The 23217-nt window shown below is 49.8% G+C and overlaps 1 protein-coding gene across 1 annotated transcript in view; it reads left to right on the plus strand.

Moving 5' to 3' along the window:
- Positions 1-13005, plus strand: part of LOC137541306 (uncharacterized) — a 141086-nt gene extending 128081 nt beyond the window's left edge. Inside the window, exon 3 of the mRNA XM_068262549.1 lies at positions 11818-13005. Within this exon, the coding sequence (XP_068118650.1) occupies positions 12003-12839 (837 nt within the window). The 5' untranslated portion in view covers positions 11818-12002 and the 3' untranslated portion in view covers positions 12840-13005. The remainder of the gene's footprint in view (positions 1-11817) is intronic.
- The last annotated feature ends 10212 nt before the right edge of the window (positions 13006-23217 follow it).

Below are 23217 nucleotides of genomic sequence, written 5' to 3' on the forward strand. Positions count from 1 at the left end.
TTTCACAAGAAAATACATTCAATCATGTCGGCAGATTTGACCAGAAAAAAATCATTCAATCTTGTGGTAGATTTGACCAGAACATACACAATGTCAGCACCAGATTTCACCACAAAATACACAATATCGGTAGTTAAACTGACCACAAAATACACAATGACGGTAGTTAAACTGACCACAAAATACACGACGGTAGTTAAACTGACCACAAAATACACAATGACGGTAGTTAAACTGACCACAAAATACACAATGTCGGCAGTTAATCTGACCACAAAATACACAATGTCGGTAGCAGATCTGACCACAAAATACACAATATCGGTAGCAGATATGAGTGTTGGCAAGCTGATAGCCTGGTGGGTAGGTGGTGAAGGGTGAGCAGCCTGATTGCCTAGTGGGTAGGTGGGCAGCCTGCTGGGTAGCAGTGGTGGGTAGGGGGGCAGCAGTGGTGGATAGGTGGGCAGCCTGCTGGGTAGCCTGGTGGGTAGGGGGGCAGCAGTGGTGGGTAGGTGGGCAGCCTGCTGGGTAGCCTGGTGGGTAGGTGGGCAGCCTGCTGGGTAGCAGTGGTGGGTAGGTGGGCAGCCTGCTGTGTAGCAGTGGTGGGTAGGTGGGCAGCAGTGGTGGGTAGGTGGGCAGCCTGCTGGGTAGGTGGGCAGCCTGCTGGGTAGCCTGGTGGGTAGGTGGGCAGCAGTGGTGGGTAGGTGGGCAGCAGTGGTGGGTAGGTGGGCAGCAGTGGTGGGTAGCCTGGTGGGTAGGTGGGCAGCCTGCTGGGTAGCCTGGTGGGTAGGTGGGCAGCAGTGGTGGGTAGCCTGGTGGGTAGGTGGGCAGCAGTGGTGGGTAGGTGGGCAGCAGCGGTGGGTAGGTGGGCAGCAGTGGTGGGTAGCCTGGTGGGTAGGTGGGCAGCAGTGGTGGGTAGGTGGGTAGCATGGTGGGTAGCCTGGTGGGTAGGGGGGCAGCAGTGGTGGGTAGGTGGGCAGCCTGCTGGGTAGCCTGGTGGGTAGGTGGGCAGCCTGCTGGGTAGCAGTGGTGGGTAGGTGGGCAGCCTGCTGGGTAGCAGTGGTGGGTAGGTGGGCAGCAGTGGTGGGTAGGTGGGCAGCCTGCTGGGTAGCCTGGTGGGTAGGTGGGCAGCCTGCTGGGTAGCAGTGGTGGGTAGGTGGGCAGCAGTGGTGGGTAGGTGGGCAGCCTGCTGGGTAGGTGGGCAGCCTGCTGGGTAGCCTGGTGGGTAGGTGGGCAGCAGTGGTGGGTAGGTGGGCAGCAGTGGTGGGTGGGTGGGCAGCAGTGGTGCGTAGGTGGTTAGCAGTGGTGCGTAGGTGGGCAGCAGTGGTGGGTAGCCTGGTGGGTAGGTGGGCAGCCTGCTGGGTAGCCTGGTGGGTAGGTGGGCAGCAGTGGTGGGTAGGTGGGCAGCAGCGGTGGGTAGGTGGGCAGCAGCGGTGGGTAGCCTGGTGGGTAGGTGGGCAGCCTGCTGGGTAGCCTGGTGGGTAGGTGGGCAGCAGTGGTGGGTAGGTGGGCAGCAGTGGTGGGTAGGTGGGCAGCAGTGGTGGGTAGGTGGGCAGCAGTGGTGGGTAGCCTGGTGGGTAGGTGGGCAGCAGTGGTGGGTAGGTGGGCAGCAGCGGTGGGTAGGTGGGCAGCAGTGGTGGGTAGCCTGCTGGGTAGCCTGGTGGGTAGGTAGGCAGCCTGCTGGGTAGCCTGGTGGGTAGGTGGGCAGCAGTGGTGGGTAGGTGGGCAGCAGTGGTGGGTAGCCTGCTGGGTAGGTGGGCAGCAGTGGTGGGTAGGTGGGCAGCAGCGGTGGGTAGGTGGGCAGCAGTGGTGGGTAGCCTGGTGGGTAGGTGGGCAGCAGTGGTGGGTAGGTGGGCAGCAGCGGTGGGTAGGTGGGCAGCAGTGGTGGGTAGGTGGGCAGCAGTGGTGGGTAGCCTGCTAGCAGTGGTGGGCAGGTGGGCAGCAGCGGTGGGCAGCCTGCTGGGTAGCCTGGTGGGTAGGTGGGCAGCAGTGGTGGGTAGGTGGGCAGCAGCGGTGGGTAGGTGGGCAGCAGTGGTAGGTGGGCAGCAGTGGTGGGTAGCCTGGTGGGCAGCAGTGGTGGGTAGGTGGGCAGCAGTGGTGGGTAGGTGGGCAGCAGCGGTGGGTGGCCGGGCCGGTGCACCTGTAAAAGAAAAAAAAACCATTCACTTACCTGCAGATGAAACCTCTCTTTCGAATCCCAGGCAGCCTCTGCAGCTCCTCTTGAATGTCCCGCGCCGTCTTCTGCTGCGTCATCAGTGCAGGGCTACGGGAAGATGGCCGCCGAAGCCCGCACTGGAGACAAAAATAGACGGCAAGATGGCGTCGGCGGCCATCTTGCCGTCTATTTTTGTCTCCAGTGCGGGCTTTGGCGGCCATCTTCCCGTAGCCCTGCTCGGGTAAACTGAGGGCGGCTATTAGCCGCCCTGTCAGTGCCCGTTGCCGGCGCCCGTGGAGGGGAAGCGCCGAAGGAGGGGACCCAGGTGAGGGAGATGTGGGGGGGGTATTTCCCCCCTCCCCGTCGACGCTGCCACCCCTCCTTCAGCGCTGCTTCCCCTCCTGTGTCATCAAGGCTTCTGGGGAGGCCTTGATGACACCCCCCCTGGAGCTGACACCCGGAGCGGAGCGCTCCTGGCCGCCCCATGGTAGGGACGCCACTGATTACTACTGATTACTGAATCTGATTAAGTTGTAATTTCTAGTTGTACTTCCTGACTGTTACTACTTACTTACTGTACTAGGGTAGGGACACTCACTCAGTCACTGTTCATAGGCTAGCTCCTGCGCGTGTGTGCGCTTACTGTCTGTAGTGTGTACACACACTCTATTTCCTTCTACTGAATCTGAGTGATTACTACTGATTATTGTATTTTCTAGTTAGTGTACTAGGGGACACACTCACTGTTCACTGTTCACACTTACTGTTTACCGATTATTGTATTTTGTATTTGTACTGTACTAATCAGTTAGCGATCTAATCACTTAGTGATTAGTGTCACCTCACCCACCAACCCACCCCATTAAAGTACCCCACTTTTCACCCGCCCTTTTTAAAAACTTTTGTGTTTACGCCCAAAACATCTAAGATGTCTGGAAGTGGCAGCCAGCGCGGTTTGGGCAAGGGGAAGGGCAGCAAGGGAATTAGGAGGAGAGGGAGCAGCATTGTGGCAAGCCGCGGCCGCGCCACCATGCACAGTTCCGCAGCAGCAGCAGCGTCAGTGGCTAACATTCCTCCTATAGCCACTGGCCGTGGACGCCTTGGGCGCCACCCAGCAGGAGCATCTGCAACTCACGCTGCAGAGACACAGCAGCAGCAGCGTGTAGCACCTGCTCCGATTTTCCTCCAGCCGGGTCGGAAACGTCCCATTGAGGAAAAGGATGCAGCCACTGTGGTGCAACTGATGACAGAGGATGAGCAGCCCGCCATCAGCTCTGCATCCGAGGCCTCCACCCTCACCACCACCACCACCCCTGTTCGCAGCAGCCCCTCAGCAGGGCCTGGGGAGGAGGCCAGTTCACCGTCAGTCGCCGACCTGTCACTCAGCAGTTTTTTGACCCCAGGCACCATCAGGGTATTGTCTGCTGTTGTTGGCGATTTTGAGGAGGAGATGCTGATGGGCACTTTGGGGGAGGAGGGATTGGACAGCAAGACTGTGGCGACAGTCAAGCAGCCCATCCATGCATCAGGAGAGGAGTTTGGGGGGTCATCATCCCAGCAGGACATGTTTCAGGAGAGGGAGGATGATGATGACACGGTGACAGACAAAGACTGGGTGCCACCAGCTCCAGGGGATGTCGTCATCAGCAGCTCTGGGGAGGAGGAGGATGCGCTTGTGGGCCTTGCAAGGAGGCGCATCATTGCAAGCATTGGCAGCAGTAGGCAGGTCCCACAGCCTGCTGGTGTCTCAGGCTCAGCAGCAGCAGCATCTGCCAGTACCACCACCAGCTACACCCAAGCCCCCACCCCAACCACCACAGGGAGACAGGCAGCAGCGGCTCCAGGCCGTAGGGGGTTGTTTTTGTCACCAATCTGGCGCTTTTTCACCATGCCCACAGTGTACAGCAAGTACGCCACTTGCAACCACTGTCAGCGGAAGTTGAGCAGAGGTGCAGACCCCTTAAAGTTCAGCACCAGCTCACTCATCAACCACCTTGCTGCGAAACATTTCCACCAGCATGAGGAGTTCCAGAGGCTGAAGGCATCTGGTGCTGGCAGTGGCACCACACCCATCACTGCACAGCCTTCAGCAGCAGCAGCAGCAGCAGCAGCAGCAGCCACCCGCCCTCCTGCTCCTCCAGCAGCACCAGCAGGAGTGCGGAAACGCACTGCTCCTCCCCCCTCTGCAACTCCTGCCGCCGACACTGAGGCCTGTTCTGGCAGCCAGTCCTCAGTGGCCTCCTCTGCTGTGTCTGCTGATTCCCGTGCCAGCAAAAGGCCACGCCAGAGCCTTTTGAGCGAGTCCTTCCAGGGGGTGGTTAGGGCTCTGCCTCCCAGCAGCCGTCGCGTGCGGCAGCTGAACGGCTTGCTGGCACGGGCCATGTGCTCCCAACTCCTGCCGTACACGCTCATGCAGGAGGGGAGCGACATGTGTGCGCTGCTTGCTTGTGCAGCCCCAGACTGGCAGCTCCCCAGCAGACACTTCTTCGCCCGCAAGGCCATTCCTGCACTGCACCGCTTTGTGATGGCCAATGTGGAGCGAGGGCTGGAGCACGCGGTTGGTGAAAGGGTCCACATCACCATGGACTCCTGGAGCAGCCACTTCGGGACAGGCCGCTACCTGTCCTTCACTGTCCACTGGGTCAGCTTCGTGGAAGGGGGTGAGGATGGGAGAGCAGCAGCGGGCACAGCAGCAGCAGCAACAGTGGGTGGTGCCACCCCGCAGGGTCAGGGGAACTGCAGCAGGTTCCTCCGATCCTCTGCCATTCTCCGGCACACCTGGCCAAACCCCCCGCCTCAGCAGCAGCGTGAAGGCCCGCCACTGCCAAGCGCTGATGCACTTGGTCAGCCTTGGGAAGACCAAACTGACGGCAACCCATGTGTTGGCCAAACTCCAGGAGCAGGAGAGGATTTGGCTGACCCCCAGAGGCCTCAGAGTCGGAGAGGTGGTGGCCGACAATGGGGCCAATCTGGTTGCCGCAATAGACAGGGGAAACCTGACCCACATCCCCTGTCTTGCCCACGTGCTGAACCTGGTGGTGCAGAAGTTCTTGCGCACCTACCAGGGGATGGGCGAACTGCTGGAAACGGCAAGGAACGTTGTGCGTCACTTCCAGCGCTCGGCTGCAGCCTGTGCGAGCCTGGAAGACGTGCAAAAGGAGCTGGAGCTGCCACGCCATCGGCTGATCCTTGACGTTCCGACTCGCTGGAACTCCACCCTGGCGATGTTGGAGCGTCTGGTGGAACAGAAGCGCGCTGTCAACCAGTACCTTGCCCTGGCCACTGTGTCCGCCGCTCAGAGAAGGGACAGGACCAGCAACATCCCGTCCATCGTCCCCGATGATGACTGGAGGCACATGCAGCAGGTGTGCTTAGTGCTGGCTCCCTTTCTGCAGGCCACTAACATGGTGAGCAGGGACCATGCTATGGTCTGCGAGTGGGTGCCCCTGGTTTGTCTGCTGAACAGGGCCCTCGATGCTTTGCTGGAACAGGAAGGCAGCCTTGGACCAGCAGGAGCGTCATGCAGCTGCACAGTCCACCTCTGAGGGGGAGGAGGAGGAGGACTTGGTGGAGGTCCCTGACCTTGCTGCTGATGAGGGGGATCAGCACAGCGCAGCTGAGTTGGTGCGGGGGTGGAGAGGATGAGGCTGAGGAGGCAGAGGAGGAGGATGAGGACAGCACTGCCGTCGATGTGCCAGCACACGTGGCCCGCCTCTTCCCAATGGCAGCGCACATGCTGACGTGCCTGCGCAAGGACCCCAGGGTGATCCAGATGAAGCAGAGGGAGGACATCTGGATCAGCATGATGTTGGACCCACGCCTCAAGGGAAAGTTGAGCCAGTTCCTGCCGCCTGCAGGAGGAGACCCAGCGCAACAAATAAGGAGCTTGCAGCAGGCCCTTGTTGAGCGCTTGGAGGAAGCCTTCCCCCAGCCTTCCACCCCCACTGTCCAGCCAGCACAGAGGCAGCAGCAGGTGCCTGCATCCAGCAGCAAGCGCCCCACAGACCTGCTGTCTCTCAGCAACGAGCTCTACAGGACTGTAGAGGCTCCGGCAGCAGTGACTAGAGAGGAGGTGCATGCAGCAGCATCCTCCTCCGGTCACAGCCAGCGCCTGACCCGAATGGTGGCTGACTACATGGGGTCCTACAGCGGGCTTGACAGCGATGCCCCTGTTGATCCCATGGAGTATTGGGTCAAGCGCCTGGAAATCTGGAGCGAGCTGGCGCAGTACGCCCTGGAAGTGCTGTCCTGTCCCCCTTCCAGCGTGCTGTCCGAGCGCTGCTTCAGTGCAGCTGGTGGCGTGGTCACCGAGAAACGCTCACGTCTGTCTCACAAGTCTGTGGACAGACTGACGTTTCTCAAGATGAACCAGGCGTGGGTGGAAGGCGAGTTCCTGGCCCCTGTTGTCGGCGAGAGGGGGACATGAACTGAAGAACCATCGTTAATGTGCCTTACCACCCTTTACCACCTCCTGGCTCCTGCTCACTAAGCCAGCCTGGTTCACTTTGACTATTACGTCGCCTGCAGCCACACATTTTACACCTACAGTGGGCTGCTGTGTACTGCCCTTCTGCTGTCTCTGTGTTTCCCACTGCCAGGGTACACAGATTTACCTTCTGCTGCCACTCTGCCACCAGCTATTACGTCAAACAATAGCTATATCTGTCTGTGTAATTTTCTATAAAAAACAAAACAAATAAACCATAAAAAAAAAAAAAGGTTTAATTTTTCTGAGGTGCCCGGGTTGAAAACTGTGTTGTCCCAGTTGTGTATTGGACACGATGTGGGCTGCACGACCGCTGTCTGGGACCTCCTGCTGTGTTTACTTACAGCCCTGGTATCACCGCTAGGTACAAGGGCTATTATGTCACGCTGCCTGCCTGGCCTGCTGCCACACTCACACTACTCCTCCATTCCTCCTGCTGCTGCTGCTGTCTGTCTGTGTTTCCCACTGCCAGGGTACACAGAATTTCCTTCTGCTGCCACTCTGCCACCAGCTATTACGTCAAACAATAGTTGCTTACATTACTCCTCCATTCCTCCTGCTGCTGCTGCTGCTGTCTGTCTGTGTTTCCCACTGCCAGGGTACACAGATTTACCTTCTGCTGCCACTCTGCCACCAGCTATTACGTCAAACAATAGCTATATCTGTCTGTGTAATTTGTTGTAAAAACAAAACAAATAAACCATAAAAAAAAAAAAAAGGTTTAATTTTTCTGAGGTGCCCGGGTTGAAAACTGTGTTGTCCCAGTTGTGTATTGGACACGATGTGGGCTGCACGACCACTGTCTGGGACCTCCTGCTGTGTTTATTTACAGCCCTGGTATCACCGCTAGGTACCAGGGCTATTATGTCACGCTGCCTGCCTCATTGACTGCCTGCTGCCACACACTCATCCTCCTCCTGCTGTCTGTGTGTTTCCACTGCCAGGGAGCACATACAATGGCGCTTCCAACATGCGTGCGCCACCAGCTATTTGTTACGCTCAAAAATAGCTGCATTTCTTTAAAAAAAACAAAAAATTATATATACTTTTTATTAATACTGTGTGATATTATTTTTAGAGGTGTCCGGGTTGAAAACTGTGTTGTCCCAGTTGTGTATTGGACATGATGTGGGCTTCACGACCGCTGTCTGGAACCTCATCCTGTGTATTTACGGCCTGGTACCACCGCTAGGTACCACAGCCTATTATGTCTCGTCTCGCTGCCTGCCTCATTGACTGCCTGCTGCCACACAATCATCCTCCTCCTCCTGCTGCTGAATTTACCTCCTGCTGTCTGTGTGTTTCCACTGCCAGGGAGCACATACAATGGCGCTTCCAACATGCGTGCGCAACCAGCTATTTATTACGCTCAAAAATAGCTGCATTTCTTTAAAAAAAATATAAAAGAGAAATAAGAGAAGAAGGAGAAGGAGAAGATTTTGGACACAACTTCTCTTTCCACCTTTTTTTTTTTTTAAAGGAACATCCCCACATAATCACTTGCTGTTGTTACTTGGAAAAAAAGATGTTTCTTGCATCATTCACCCTCAAAACAAGTGTTGGAAGCTATTTAAGGCCAATTCGAAGAGTCAGCTCGAATAATGAGCTCGAATACCGACTCGAATAGTGAGGTCGAATCGAATAGTAAAAAATATTCGACTCGAATATTCGACTCGCTTCAGAGCTCATAGTTAGCAGGGGCATGTGTGCCCCTGCTAAACCGCCGCTAAACGTGTGTCCCTTCACCCCCAAACCCCCCCCCACAAGACTTGGTCGTAGATTTGGGCGCTCCTGGAGGTAGGGCTAACGGCTGCAGCCCTGCCTCCAGTCGCGTCTATCAGCGGCGCTTCGCCGCCTCTCCCCTGCCCCTCTCAGTGAAGGAAGACTGAGGCGGAGATACGCGCTGACAGACGCGCGTGGGGCAGGGCTGCAGCGGTTAGCCCTGCCCCAACCAGGAAGCGCTCCCCCGCTGCACCGAGGGGATTTGGGGGTGAAGGGACCCCCGTTAAGCCGCGGGATAGCGGCGTTTTAGCAGGGGCACACGTGCCCCTGCTATCTATGAGGTCTGAAGCGAGATTTATTCTCGCTTCAGACTCTCTTTAAAGCACTAAAATGTGATTTCTGCCCTTAAAATGCTGTGCCTCAAATCCTGACTTTTCCTGGGGACTTTTGGCGTGTATCTCAACTCCGCCATGCCCCCCTCCAGGTGTTAGACCCCTTGAAACTTCTTTTCCATCACTATTGTGGCCAGCTAATGTGTTTTGAAATGTTCACTGCAGAATCCAGCATTAAAAGTATTTCAGAGTAACAAATTCTATTAGATCTAATTATAGGGTTTAACAATAATTTCTTTCTGTAGAAGGAATGTATTGATTATTGTATCTTTCTGCAATATAAAATGGCAACCACGCTTTTTAACCCCCTTGCCGTTACAATTCTGGTGGCAAGGGGGCAGCGCAGCACTTTTTTTTTTTTTTTTTTAAATTCTTTTTAAATCCTGTAGCGAGCCCAGGGCTCGCTACATAATAGCCGCTGACAAGCGGCATCCCCCTATCCACTCCGATCGCCTTCGGCGATCAGAGTAAGCAGGAAATCCCGTTCAGAACGGGTTTTCCTGCCATGGAGACCGGGCGGGATAACGTCACCGACGTCGTGGACGTCGAGACGTCAGAGGGAATCCCGATCCACCCCTCAGCGCTGCCTGGCACTGATTGGCCAGGCTGCGCAAGGGGTTTGGAGGGGGGGCGGCGCGGCGGTGGCGATCGGAAACTGCACGCAGCTAGCGAAGTGCTAGCTGCGTGCAGTAAAAATATTTTTTTGAAAATCGGCGCAGCGGGGCCGGAGAAATCTCTGAGCTCGGGATAACCGGCAAGGAGGTTAAGACAATGGTATTAAACTTCAATTTGTTTATACTTTTCATACTGTATTTTCACTTTCTCTGGCTGGAAAATGTTATCTTTTCTTGCTGGCTGTTACGGCCTTGTATCAAGTAAATGTCAACATTCTTCTAGTTTACAAGTTAAAAAAATCTTATAAAAATGTCACTGTCTGGAATATGATGAGATGTCCCAGAGCAATATTTTAAAGAAGTACCCCAACTTTACAGTTTATAATAAAACTTTGCATAGAACATTACAACTTAAAACATACACATACTGTATAACAGCTTTTCCTGCATAAATAAACCGCTAGAATTCTGACAATACAATTCATTATATCATAAGTTGTTTTTTTGTTTGTTTGGTTTGTTTGTTTTTTTTGTTTTTTTTCATTAGTGTCACTTTAAAGAGGAACTCCAGTGAAAATAATGTAATAAAAAAAGTGCTTCATTTTTACAATAATTATGTATAAATGATTTAGTCAGTGTTTGCTCATTGTAAAATCTTTCCTCTCCCAGATTCACATTCTGACATTTATTACATGGTGACATTTTTACTGTGGGCAGGTTATGTAGCTGTTTCTAGCTGTTCTGGCCTTGCAGACAGCTGTAAACAGCCATTTCCTGTCTGTGAACATTGTTACATTGTGGCAGTTTGCCCAGAGTACCGTACGGTACCAGAGCCTCTTGTGGGAGGGGTTTCAGCACAAAATCAGTCATACAGCGCCCCCTGATGGTCTGTTTGTGAAAATCATTATATTTCTCATGTAAAAGGGGGTATCAGCTACTGATTAGGATAAAGTTAAATTCTTGGTCGGAGTTTCTCTTTAAGTGAAGTTGCAAAATGATAAACTGAGGCTTGATTAATCTTACATGTATGTATATCGTGTATCACTCATCTCCCGCATACAATAATGGCATATTAACGATCCCTGACAGATTACAACATTTTGGTACTAAGCGTGGATATTGTAGGGGATTCCATTACAGAGGCGTCTAATGGGGTTGCTGCCTACTGCTTGTGACATGAAAGTTTGTCAGGACGCTAGCAATTCTGCTATAGCTTTTTCATAGGTGCCCCCAGTACAGGTAGCCAGGCATCTGTTCCCCCCTGTATAGGTAGCCAGGCAGGAGGTGGTGCAATGTAGGAGGGGCCCGAGGGGGGAGCAGCAGGCACACTGTGTGATGTAGCTGGGAGGAGGGTGCCTGACTCCTCCCTCATTCACCTTGGGCCCCCTCTCCGTGCTCTCCCCCCCCCCCCCATCGCACAGCTTTGGCAGTGGTAGGCGCGGGTTACTCTACGCAGCTTTACTCAGTGCAGGCAACACGCAGGCAACACTGGAAACACAGAAGACTGGCAGCAGGTGGAGCTCTACTGTATGGAGACCTGAGTCTGGAAGAGGTGAGTTGTAAGAGTAACCTGCGCCCACCGCTGCCAAAGCTGTGCACTAGAGGGGAGAGCACAGAGTGGGGCCCAAGGGGAGGAAGGAGGGGGGGCTTCCCACGGCTGTATCACAGTGTTCTCACTGCTTCCACCCCCTTCCACATCCGCCTTGCATGCCCCTAAAAACGGGTTTGGCCTATTTGAGACTAGACCTTTTATTTAGCTGGCCTGAAGAGGCCCCAGTTGTTTTGTTTCTACACATACAATTTCGATTTGGAGTGCGATTGTCAATCAGTTTACATAAACAATTATGATCGCAAATTTTCATGGTTTGGCCATGACATCGATTATATGATAAAATCTTTCCTTTAAGGAAAGTCAACAGGAATGTTAATAGACTCAGGGCCTAGGTCTGACTATCCATAACCCATGGCCAGTGGGCTCTGATGCAAGTTTTACAATGGGGCCCCCCAAGCACTCTATACATAACAATTGATACGGCGCATCACAACCTGCCAATAGCAACTACAGTGTCAGAGGTGCAAGAAGGGGATGGGGGACAGCTTGTTAATGATTTCTACTATTCAAAGTATCTGTAGAAGTGATTATTATAGGCACAGGACCAATAGAGAGCCAATACTGTGGTTGAGGGAGGGCCACTTGGGGCCCCTCTGGCCCAAGGCCCCCATGCGGTCGAAACCTCTGCACCCCCTATTGCTACGCCCCTGGCCATGGCTTCACTGACCTTTTGGCATTTTTTATTTATCTTAACCTCTGCTTGTACTTGACCCCTTGTCCTTTCCCCCTTAATTTTTTCCTTGCGTCAAGATCGTATCCAATGAATTTTGTCTTTGCTTTATGTGGTAACATTTTTTGAGTATCTATAGATAATAAATGCATCTTTTTATCAACAGGAGCGTGGTAAGAAAAAAAAAAGACATCCATCTGAAGATAACACCATACTGAAAATACTAAGTGGCAGAAGGAATTTCCTATTGGAAAAAGTGGGCTGGAACTGAAAGTCAACATTTAAGAGGAAAGGTTTTAAAAACTTTAAAGTTCATCCAGACCCTCATTGAAAGACTTTGAAACAAAGAAAATGTCAACTTTGGGCGAGGCTTCTGCTATACTAACACGGGCAGGTTTAATTGAAATGATGATTGACACATTTGACAGCCCTAGTAGAGCATACGTTCAGGAGGCCTATGCTGAATTTGGCGCTTCTGCTGTGTTGAGGTCCAGAGATAAACATGGGAAAAGGCTTCCAAAGGCCAAGGCTTATGCTAGGATTGGGGTACGTAAAGCCAGAGCAAAGTTCAGTGTATATGAGGCAAAAGTAAAAGGTCTGAATGCCTCGGCTGAAGCAGGAATTGATGTAACTGGAGTAAAGGCAAGAGCCAGTGCAGAAATAGCAAGTTTCTCTGTCGGTGCTGATTCATTTGAGGCAGAAGTAAAAGGTCTGAATGCCTCGGCTGAAGCAGGCATTGATAAAAATGGAGTAAAGGCAAAAGCCAGTGCAGAAATAGCAAGTTTCTCTGTCGGTGCTGGTCCATTTAAGGCAGAAGCAAAAGATCTGAATGCCTCCGCTGAAATAGGAATTGATGAAAATGGAGTAAAGGCAAAAGCCAGTGCAGAAATGGCAAGTTTCTCTGTCGGTGCTGGTCCATTTAAGGCAGAAGTAAAAGGTCTGAATGCCTCCGCTGAAGCAGGCATTGATAAAAATGGAGTAAAGGCAAGAGCCAGTGCAGAAATAGCAAGTTTCTCTGTCGGTGCTGGTCCATTTAAGGCAGAAGTAAAAGGTCTGAATGCCTCCGCTGACATAGGAATTGATGTAAATGGAGTAAAGGCAAGTTTCTCTGTCCGTGCTGATCCATTTACAACGGAATGTTTCCCTGGGTATAGATACAGGAGTGTCCGCTGCAGTAGATGGAATTGAAGCTAGATTCTTGGGCTGCGGGGTCAGAATTGGCCCTGACCCAAACATCACTATTTTTAACACTTAAATAGGTTTCGGTTTCAGATTTTGATGAGGCCATATTTGTTTATTTCCTCAATTTGAACAAGACTTTTTTATTATTTTTTTTTTTTTTTTTTTTTTTTTAGTTCTACCCTGGTTTTTTTTTTTTTTTTTTAATAGAATAGAATGTTATACAACCATACAAAAAATATAGTAGTAAGATTCATTAGGTATTATCTGTTTTCCCTACAAGCGTTAACTCCCATATTAAGGTGTGAAATGAATAGTTGAAAGGGTAATTATTGCTTCTGTTTGTTTTGCCGCTCCACAGAGCAGATTTGTGACAGCTGATGCAAGTTGTCTTTATCTTATGCTTTATCTATCCTTATCATATCCGAAAGAGGAAGCTTTCTGTTATTTGCATGCTGATGTGCTTGTTACTGTAGCTAATATCTCCTTATATGGGCAAGGGAGAAGGGACATGATGGAGCGGCTTCCAGCAGGAGGGATGAGGAAGAGAACAATGTGCTTGGCGGTCGCTATTCTTTAAAGTAAACCTGTGACACAAATAAAATTAGACACTTACCTCAGTAGAGGGAAGTCTCTGAATGACCCAGAGGCTACTCCGATCCTCCTGCTGCTCACCGGGACTCTCTTCTTAACGGTAAGCCGTACTTGCTCCTGTCCGTGTACAAGCATGGCTGCACTGCGCAGGTGCAATGATGGTCTGCGCCTGTGCAGTACCACGGAGCCACTTGTGGATGGAGGAAAAAGCTGTGCTCTGTCCTATTGCACAGACATGGGCCGTCATTGGGCCTGCAATGTGCCGCCATGCTCATACAACAATGGAGCGTGGCTGTGTGAACATGTTCAACAAGACCCTGCAGAATGTGTTCGGTTGGTCCCATGGCTGGATCAGTGAGAGTGAGGAGGATGGGAAAGCCTCGGGATCAACCTCTCATGCCCAGCTTTTTCCCTCCATGTACGAGTGGCTTTGTTCTATTGGGCATGCACAGACCTAGCTCGCGCATGCCCAGTTGGGGCTATCAAGGACCTTCCCCTTATTGTGGTAAGTATCTAATTTTTATATGTAAATTTGCTTCAGGGGTTCTTTAGAGTGTATGGGAATATACAAAGATTTGATACTTACCTGGGGCTTCCTCCAGCTCCACAACCAGCCTCTCGCTGTCCTCCCGAGTGCCTCCATTCGGCAGCAATCAGCCCTGGTAACTGGCTCAGTCACATCAGTCGGGGATGTCTGCACGTGCACAGACCTCCTACGCATGTGCAGAAGACCCCAACTGACGTGACTTTGCCAGTTTCCAGGGCTGATTGCAGCTAAACAGAGGACGGCAAGGAACTCAAAGCTGTTTATGGGGCTGGAGGAAGCCCCGGAAAAGTATAAAATCTTTGTATATTCCCATCTCTGGTTTTCTTTAAGTGAGATAGAAATGTCTATATCTCTCTAGATGTCTCTATTGTTATATATATTTTTTTATGACAAACTAGTCTTTCTTTTATTTTCTATACATTTTGAAGAAAAAAAATGTACAACTTTTTTTTTTTTTTGTGTATAAGAAGAACCACAAATTGTGTTCATCTTTTACTTCTATGTTTGCATCACAAAACTTGTTTTAAGTTACTGCTGGCACAATGCATGGTGACAATATTTGTTTTTGAAATAAAAGTATATTTTTGTTTCATTCTATACTTTTTTTTTATTTTTTTATTTTTAGTTTTCCCTTAAACTATTATTATTATTATTATTATTTTTTATTTATATAGCGCCAACATCTTCCGTAGCGCTGTACATAGTACAAACAAATAATGGGGAACAAATATACATAAGAAATACAAGACACTGTACAGTCATGACATTGAATAGAATAAATACAGATACATACATAGTTGATATGTAGTTGGTACATATACATATGTTAAAATTACAGCAGTATGAGAAACACTAGGAGGAGGTCCCTGCCCTTGCGAGCAGGCACGTGCACAGGGGGGTGCTCTGGGTGCTCAGACACCCCCCCTTTTAAAATCTTCAAAAAAAGGCCCCTCTCGCTGTGCAAAATAAGCTCTGCCCCCAATCGCGATAAGCCCCGCCCACCCGTGGGAAGCTCCGCCCCCGTCTGGGACACTTTCAAGTGAAGAGGCCCAGACAGGAATCCTAGTGTGGCATACTGACCTCTCCCTCCACCTACGACCCATAATGACCTCTACCTCCCCCGCCACCCATAGTGACCTCTCCCTCTATCTAGTACCCAGTGACCACTCCCTCACCTAGCACTCACAGTGACCTCTCCCTCCCCCTAGGACCCATACTGACCTCTACCTCCCCCAGCACCCATAGTGACCTCTCCCTCCACCTAATACCCAGTGACCACTCCCCTAGCACTCAGTGACCTCTCCCTCCACCTAGGACCCATACTGACCTCTCCCTCCCCAGCACCCACAGTGACCTCTCCCTTAACCTAGTACCCACAGTGACCTCTCCCTTACCCAGCACCTACAGTGACCTTTCCCTCCATCTAGCACCCACAGTGACCTCTCCCTCCACCTAGCACCCACAGTGACCTCTCCCTCCCCAGCTCTAGCAGTGATCCTGCCTACCCCAGCACCCACACTGACCTATCCCTCCCCCAGCACGCACAGTAATTTTACCTCCCCCAGTGGCTACCCTCCTGTCCCCTGCAGCACCCACAGGGAACTCCCATCCCAAAAGCAGGACCTACAGTGACCTCTCCCATTGCCAGCACCCACAGTGGCCTCTCCCAACACCCAGAATCCACTCCCTCCTCCAGTAACCACACTGACTTCTCCCAGCACCCACAGTGACCTCCCCTTCCTCAAGCACCCATACTGATCTCTTCCTTCCACAGCACCCACAGTGGCCTACCCTTCCCCCAGCACCCACACTGACCTCTACCTCCCTTAGCAGCAACTATGCCATTCATAGCAGCACCCATAGTGACCTGACCTCCCACCCCCTGCACCCACAATGACCTCTACCTCCCAAGACCCACAGTGACCTCCCCAAAGGACCCACAGTGACCTCCCTTTCCTCCAGCACCCATACTGACCTCTACCTTCCACAGCACCCACAGTTACTTCTCCTCCCAGCACCCACAGTGACCTACCCTTCCCCCAGCAACCACACTGACCTCAACCTCCCCTAGCAGCAACTATACCATTCATAGCATTACCCACAGTGATCTCCCACCCCCTGCACCCACAGCAATCCCACCAATATTTCGCACCCACATTACACTCAACCAGTAACCCCCACTATAGCAAGCACCAAGTACTTGCACCAAGCACCCTGCACCCAATACTCACATCCGGCCTCAATATGGCACTTAGTACTTGTATCAAACAGCAACGTGACACCCAATACCTGCACCCCTTCACCCTATAGCTGGCACCCAGTACTCGCACCTACATGGCACAGTACTTGCACCCAGCCCCAACATGGCACTCACTATTCACACCTGCACACCGCCTTCACATGGCACCCACTATCTGCACTCACATAATTAGTACTAGCACCCAAAGTACCTGCACTCAGAACCCACATGACACACAATGCCCACCCATAGCTAGCACCCAGTGCAGGCATGGCACCAGGTATTTGCACCTAAGGTATGTGATACCCAGTACCTGCACCCAACACTTACATGCTTCAGCTGCAGTAGTTCCAGTTGCACTAAGCCTCCATTTGGTGCCCAGCACCCACACCAAGCACTCGCATATGACATCCAGTACATGCACCCAGAACTCACAAGGGACTGAGTACCTGCAATCAACACCTACATGATGGTTGATACCCACCCATACTGCCAGAATCCACATGACACCCTGTGTCAGCACCCAGGCCAGAACCAACATGGCACCCAGCATCTGCCTTTAGCACCCACAAGACAACAAATACCCCACTAGCCAACGCCCATCACCCATATGTCACCATGTACACACTCCCAGTACCCACTTGGCGCTCAGTATTTGCACCTAAGACCCACATACCCCCATAATCAACACCCACATGGCACAGTACTCACATGTCACCAAGTTCCAAAGCCATTATATGCACCTAGTACCCGTCCATGGCCAGCACCCAAATAGCACCCAGTACCCATCCTTGGTTCGAACCCATATGAGACTCAGTACTCTCCCATGGCACACATCCAGACCGCACATGGCACTCCCTACTCACTCATGTCCAACACTCACATGGCTCCCTGTACCAATTAGCACTCACATGGCACCCACTAAGACTGCCTTATGCTTTCTGGAGAGGGGGTATTACATACACAATTTAGCATGATTTATCGATTTCAAATTTGATCACCACAGCCTTGAGGATCCTCTGCATGGCCCTGCCCCTTCCTGCAGCACCCACACTGACCTGTACTTTTCCCATCACCCACCCCTTCCCCTCATAGCTGGCACCCAGTACTCACGCTCACATGACACCAAGTATCTGCACCCAGGCCTAAAATTGCACCCAGTACTCACACCTGCACACAGCTTCCACATGGCACCCACTCTCTGCACCAAGTATCCACTTAACCCGTACCCGCACCCAAAGTACCTGCATTCAAAACCCATGTGATGCCCAAAGCCCACCCATAGCCAGCGCCAAGTATTTGCACCCATGTCACATCCAGTATCTGTACCCAGCACCCACATGACATCGAGGACATGTACCCAGATCTTACATGGCACGAAGTATTTGTAATCAACACCTGCATGGCACTCGATACCCAACCATAGCCAGAACCCACATGACATGACACTCAGTACTTACACCCAGAACGCACATGGCACCCAGCATCTGCATTCAGCAGCATGACAATCAATACCCCCCTAGCCAGAAACGAGGAGGGGGGGGCATGCAGGAGAAGGCATTGCCAGGCCCCTTTTTAAAATTTGAGCATCCCCCACTTAAGGACCCTCTGCACGGCCCTGCTTGCGAGCTTACAATCTAGAGGGTAGTGGGGAGGAAACAAAGGGGAAGGAAACACCAGGATTAGTGGGTGAGCCAGTGTGCCTTCAGTGCTGCCTATAGCAAATTATAGGCTTGTCTGAACAGGTGTGTTTTCAGAGTACGTTTGAAGGTTTCCAGACTCGTGGCATGACGAACCGGCTGAGGGAGAGGGTTCCAAAGGAGAGGGACCGTCCGTGAGAAGTCTTGGATGCGAGAGTGAGAGGAGGTGACTAGGCTGGAGGACAAACTATAGCATTAATATCATCTTAATGGTAAAAAGGGGGAAGGTGCGGTTAACAGAGTATATTATTATGTAGGGGCATGATTTCAAAAGTGGCTATGCTTAAAGGAGGTGGAAAAATAGTATTTTGATTAAAATAGACCCTATGTTCATTTCCTCTATAATGGTGTCCATATTACATTCCACAGGTCTCCATTTTAGTTGTCCTTATTAAAGTTCCCCTTATTTTGTCCACCCCATGTCTTGTGACCCCCAATGTTACACTGCCTTATAACACCTCTGATGTCTGCTCTGTACAGAAGCGCCTTTACTGTGTGGACCCTGTGAAGTGCACTTTAATGTTTTCCCTGGTGGTCTAGTGCTCCCCCCCCCCCCCCATATAGTTTTTTTTTCTTGTGCTGTAGAGCTGTTCTCCATGCTGGCCTCACAACTGGCTTGGTTGGATAAAAAAAAATTCTTAAAATGAGCATTACAAATTATTACCGTTATGTGGATACAAGAAGAATTTTGCTTCATGCTATTGGATTTGGCATATGACTCAATAGTGATGGCAGGGGAACATGGTCACTGAGATAAATATTGACTGTATCTATGCAGGGGTGTAGCTAGAAATGATCCATGGCAGCCCCCATCCCAGCCTTCCTCCTAGACCCCCCCCCCACTCCAAAGGCTGACAAAGATTTTCCAACTAGTCCAAAAATCATTTTCCATTTATTATTTATTTTTTGTTAATAAATAAATAAAGCTTTATTTTCTCTGCTTTATTTGGGCTCTGGTATCCTTTAAGAAGGTGAACATCTGTTTTTTGCATAGCAATTTAGTAAGGAGGCTTTTTGGTCTTTCAGCTCCTTATACACTCAAATAAGTTCTGGTTCACCAGAGCTGGCTGGGCAACTTACAACAAAGTATAGCAAGATAAGAGGAAGAGAAAATAGGAAATGAAAGTAGCCAGTCTGTTACCGGTAACTGCAAGTATTCTGGTGAAGGACAAGGCTGAATGCATATGTATGCAATCTGGGGAGGAGTAAGCTGATTGTATAAAATGTATAACAGTAGTGAGCTAGATCAGACAAGAGAGAGGATTTTGCTTCGCTCTCGGTCTAGGATATACGGCTTTAGTTGTGGTATGTATACTCTAAACCAATATGGTAGCAGATATTTTAGCAGTTGCCATTTTGATTATAACCTTATTTGTAACCTTTATATATTCTTTGCATTTATCACAAGAATATGTTTTATGTAAAAGAAAACTTCTTAGCCTGAGTGTTATCATTTTTTTTATAAAGGGGTAACTGTAGCCCAAAAAAATATTGTGGTTAAAAAATTACTCAATTAATTAAGTTTAGACTCTGCCTGGGGACCACTTTCCCAACATTTCTCTGAGGACTGGACAGACACAGATATTCCCCCAGTATTAGGTTGCCCCCTTCCCAAGTATAGATAGCTAGATGTGCTCTCAGTGTTATGTAGCCCCCCTACCAGGTTAGGTAGATAGATGTGCCCCCAGTGTTATGAAACACCCTCTCCCAGGTTAGGTAGATAGATGTGCCCCCAGTGTTATGTACCCCCTTCCTCCCAGGCTATGTAGCTAGATGGCGTACGTTAAAAAGGGGCGCTGGGAAAAAAGGGCGCGGGGTTTTAAACGATAAGCATGGATAACGTTTAAAAATGAATTGTACTGTATTTCGTTTAAAATTAATGTTTTATAAAGTTATAAATCATTAAATAATGTGCATGAAATCGGCAATTGTAAAAACGTTAATCTTCCGTTCAAATAGTGAAACGTATAATAACATTTAAAAAAAAAATTACTAAGTAACCCTCCCTGTACCTACCCCTAACCCCTAGACCCCCCTGTTGGTGCCTAAACCCAAGACCCCCCTGTTGGTGCCTAAACCCAAGACCCCCCTGTTGGTGCCTAAACCCAAGACCCCCCTGTTGGTGCCTAAACCCAAGACCCCCCTGTTGGTGCCTAAACCCAAGACCCCCCTGGTGGTGCCTAAACCCAAGACCCCCCCTGGTGGTGCCTAAACCTAAAACCCTCCTTAGTGATCACTGTATTGTGTGTAGAATAATGTTTTAGAAACAGTAAGGGATAAAATATTACAATTTACATTACATACTGATCGCTCTGTTTTGTGAATAATAATGTTTTACAAACAGTAAGGGATAACCTTTAAAATAATGTTTTATTGAAATAAGAAACGTAAATCATCACAAGCAGTTATAAAACATGAAAAATCTTCGGGCGCCGTTGGAAAACGTTATTATTCTCGGGCGCCCTTTTTTCCTGTTCGGCGCCCAGTAAACGATATTTATTATGGGAGTGAATGGCGGCGCCTGATTTGTCCACTAGCCACCTGCGCCCTTTTTTACTGTTTCCGCTAGATGTGCCCCTAGTGTTATGTACCCCCTGCCTCCCAGGATATGTAGCTAGATAGGCTCCCAGTGTTATGTATAGAGATGGCCCGACCGGTTCGCTGGCGAACTTCCGTGGTTTGCGTACGCGGAGAACCGCAAACTTCCGGAAGTTCAGTTCGCCCCCATGATGCACCATTAGGGTCCCCAGTGTTATGTAGTCCACCCAGGTTAGGTAGCTGGATGTGTCCCCAGTTATGTAGCCCCCCCCACCCAGGTTAGGAAGCTAGATGTTACTAGGAGGGAGGAGGTGCCCCAAGATGTGATTTGTGGAATGGATAATGTAAGCTGGATAAAACCTATATAAATGGGCTTATCTCTAATAGAAGGGAGTAGCCCAAAAAAGTAATATAATTTTTAAAAGACATAGAGGCGCTTCCTGCTTGCAAATGACTAGTATTGAGACATTTTTGTTATTTGATCTGAGGAAGTGGACGGCGATCTGCAAAACAGGTTTATCATTCAAGTATCTGGTTTCTATTTAAAATTTTATTACTTTTTTTGGGCTACCCCCTTCTTTTAGAGGTAAGCCTATTTATGTATGTTTTATCCAGCTTACATTATCGATTCCACAAATCACATCTTGGGGCGCCTCCTCCCTCCCAGTAATATCCCACACCAACCCCCTCTGCTCGGGGTGTTGTCCGTGTATGTTTGTTCCTTGGAACTCTTACACCCCTTTTTCTTTTCCTGGAGAGCGACCTACATTGAAGAAGATCAAAGAACCCGAGTGAGGATGGGCCAGTGTTATGTAGCCCCCCCCACCCAGGTTAGGAAGCTAGATGGACCCCCAGTGTTGTGTAGCCCCCCACCCAGGTTATGTACAGTGGCTTGCAAAAGTATTCGGCCCCCTTTGAATTTTCCACATTTTGTCATATTACTGCCACAAACCTGAATCAATTTTATTGGAATTCCACGTGAAAGACCAACACAAAGTGGTGTACACGTGAGAAGTGGAACGAAAATCATACATGATTCCAGACATTTTTTACAAATCAATAACTGCAAAGTGGGGTGTGCGTAATTATTCAGCCCCTTTGATCTGAGTGCAGTCAGCTGCCCATAGACATTGCCTGATGAGTGCTAATGACTAAATAGAGTGCACCTGTGTGTAATCTAATGTCAGTACAAATACAGCAGCTCTGTGACGACCTCAGAGGTTGTCTAAGAGAATATTGGGAGCAACAACACCATGAAGTCCAAAGAACACACCAGACAGGTCAGGGATAAAGTTATTGAGAAATTTAAAGCAGGCTTAAGCTCAACACACACCATACAATCTTGGTTGTACAGATTTACCAAATCTATGTAGTATAAGGGCCAACAGATTGAAAATACCTGGAATGATTGATTGGATAAGCTCTTATACTACATGAAAGTGGTGAGATTGAACAATCAAGATTGTATGGTGTGTGTTGAGCCTTAGGCTACAAAAAGATTTCCAACGCCTTGAACATCCCACGGAGCACTGTTCAAGCGATCATTCAGAAATGGAAGGAGTATGGGCACAACTGTAAACCTACCAAGTCCACCTAAACTCACAGGCCGAACAAGGAGAACGCTGATCAGAAATGCAGTCAAGATGCCCATGGTGACTCTGGACGAACTGCAAAGATCTACAGCACAGGTGGGGGAATCTGTCCATAGGACAACTATTAGTCGTGCACTGCACAAAATTGGCCTTTATGGAAGAGTGGCAAGAAGAAAGCCATTGTTAACAGAAAAGCATAAGAAGTCCAGTTTGCAGTTTGCCACAAGCCATGTGGGGGACACAGCAAACATGTGGAAGAAGGTGCTCTGGAAAGATGAGACCAAAACTGAACTTTTTGGCAAAAATACAAAACGCTATGTGTGGCGGAAAACTAACACTGCACATCACTCTGAACACACCATCCCCACTGTCAAATATGGTCGTGGCAGCATCATGCTCGGGAGGTGCATCTCTTTAGCAGGGACAGGGAAGCTGGTCAGGGTTGATGGGAAGATGGATGGAGCCAAATACAGGGCAATCTTGGAAGAAAACCTCTTGGAGTCTGCAAAAGACTTGAGACTGGGGCGGAGGTTCACATTCCAGCAGGACAACGACCCTAAACATAAAGCCAGGACAACAATGGAATGGTTTAAAACAAAGCATATCCATGTGTTAGAATGGCCCAGTCAAAGTCCAGATCTAAATCCAATCGAAAATCTGTGGCAAGATTTGAAAACTGCTGTTCACAAACGCTGTCCATCTAATCTCACTGAGCTGGAGGTGTTTTGCAAAGAAGAATGGGCAAGGATTTCAGTCTCTAGATGTGCAAAGCTGGTAGAGACATACCCTAAAAGACTGGCAGCTGTAATTGCAGCAAAAGGTGGTTCTACAAAGTATTGATTAAGGGGGGCTGAATAATTACGCACACCCCACTTTGCAGTTATTGATTTGTAAAAAATAATTGGAATCATGTATGATTTGCGTTCCACTTCTCACATGTACACCACTTTGTATTAATCTTTCACGAGGAATTCCAATAAAATTGATGCATGTTTGTGGCAGTAATGTGACAAAATGTGGAAACCTTCAAGGGGGCCGGATACTTTTGCAAGCCACTGTAGCTAGATGGGCCACCAGTGTTATTTAGCCCCCACCCAGGTTAGGTAGCTAGATGTTCCCCCAGTGTTATGTAGCCTACCCAGGTTAGGTAGCTAGATGTTCCCCCAGTGTTTTGTAG

This window comes from Hyperolius riggenbachi, chromosome 12 (assembly GCF_040937935.1).
Source record: "Hyperolius riggenbachi isolate aHypRig1 chromosome 12, aHypRig1.pri, whole genome shotgun sequence".
NCBI classification, from domain to species: domain Eukaryota; kingdom Metazoa; phylum Chordata; class Amphibia; order Anura; family Hyperoliidae; genus Hyperolius; species Hyperolius riggenbachi.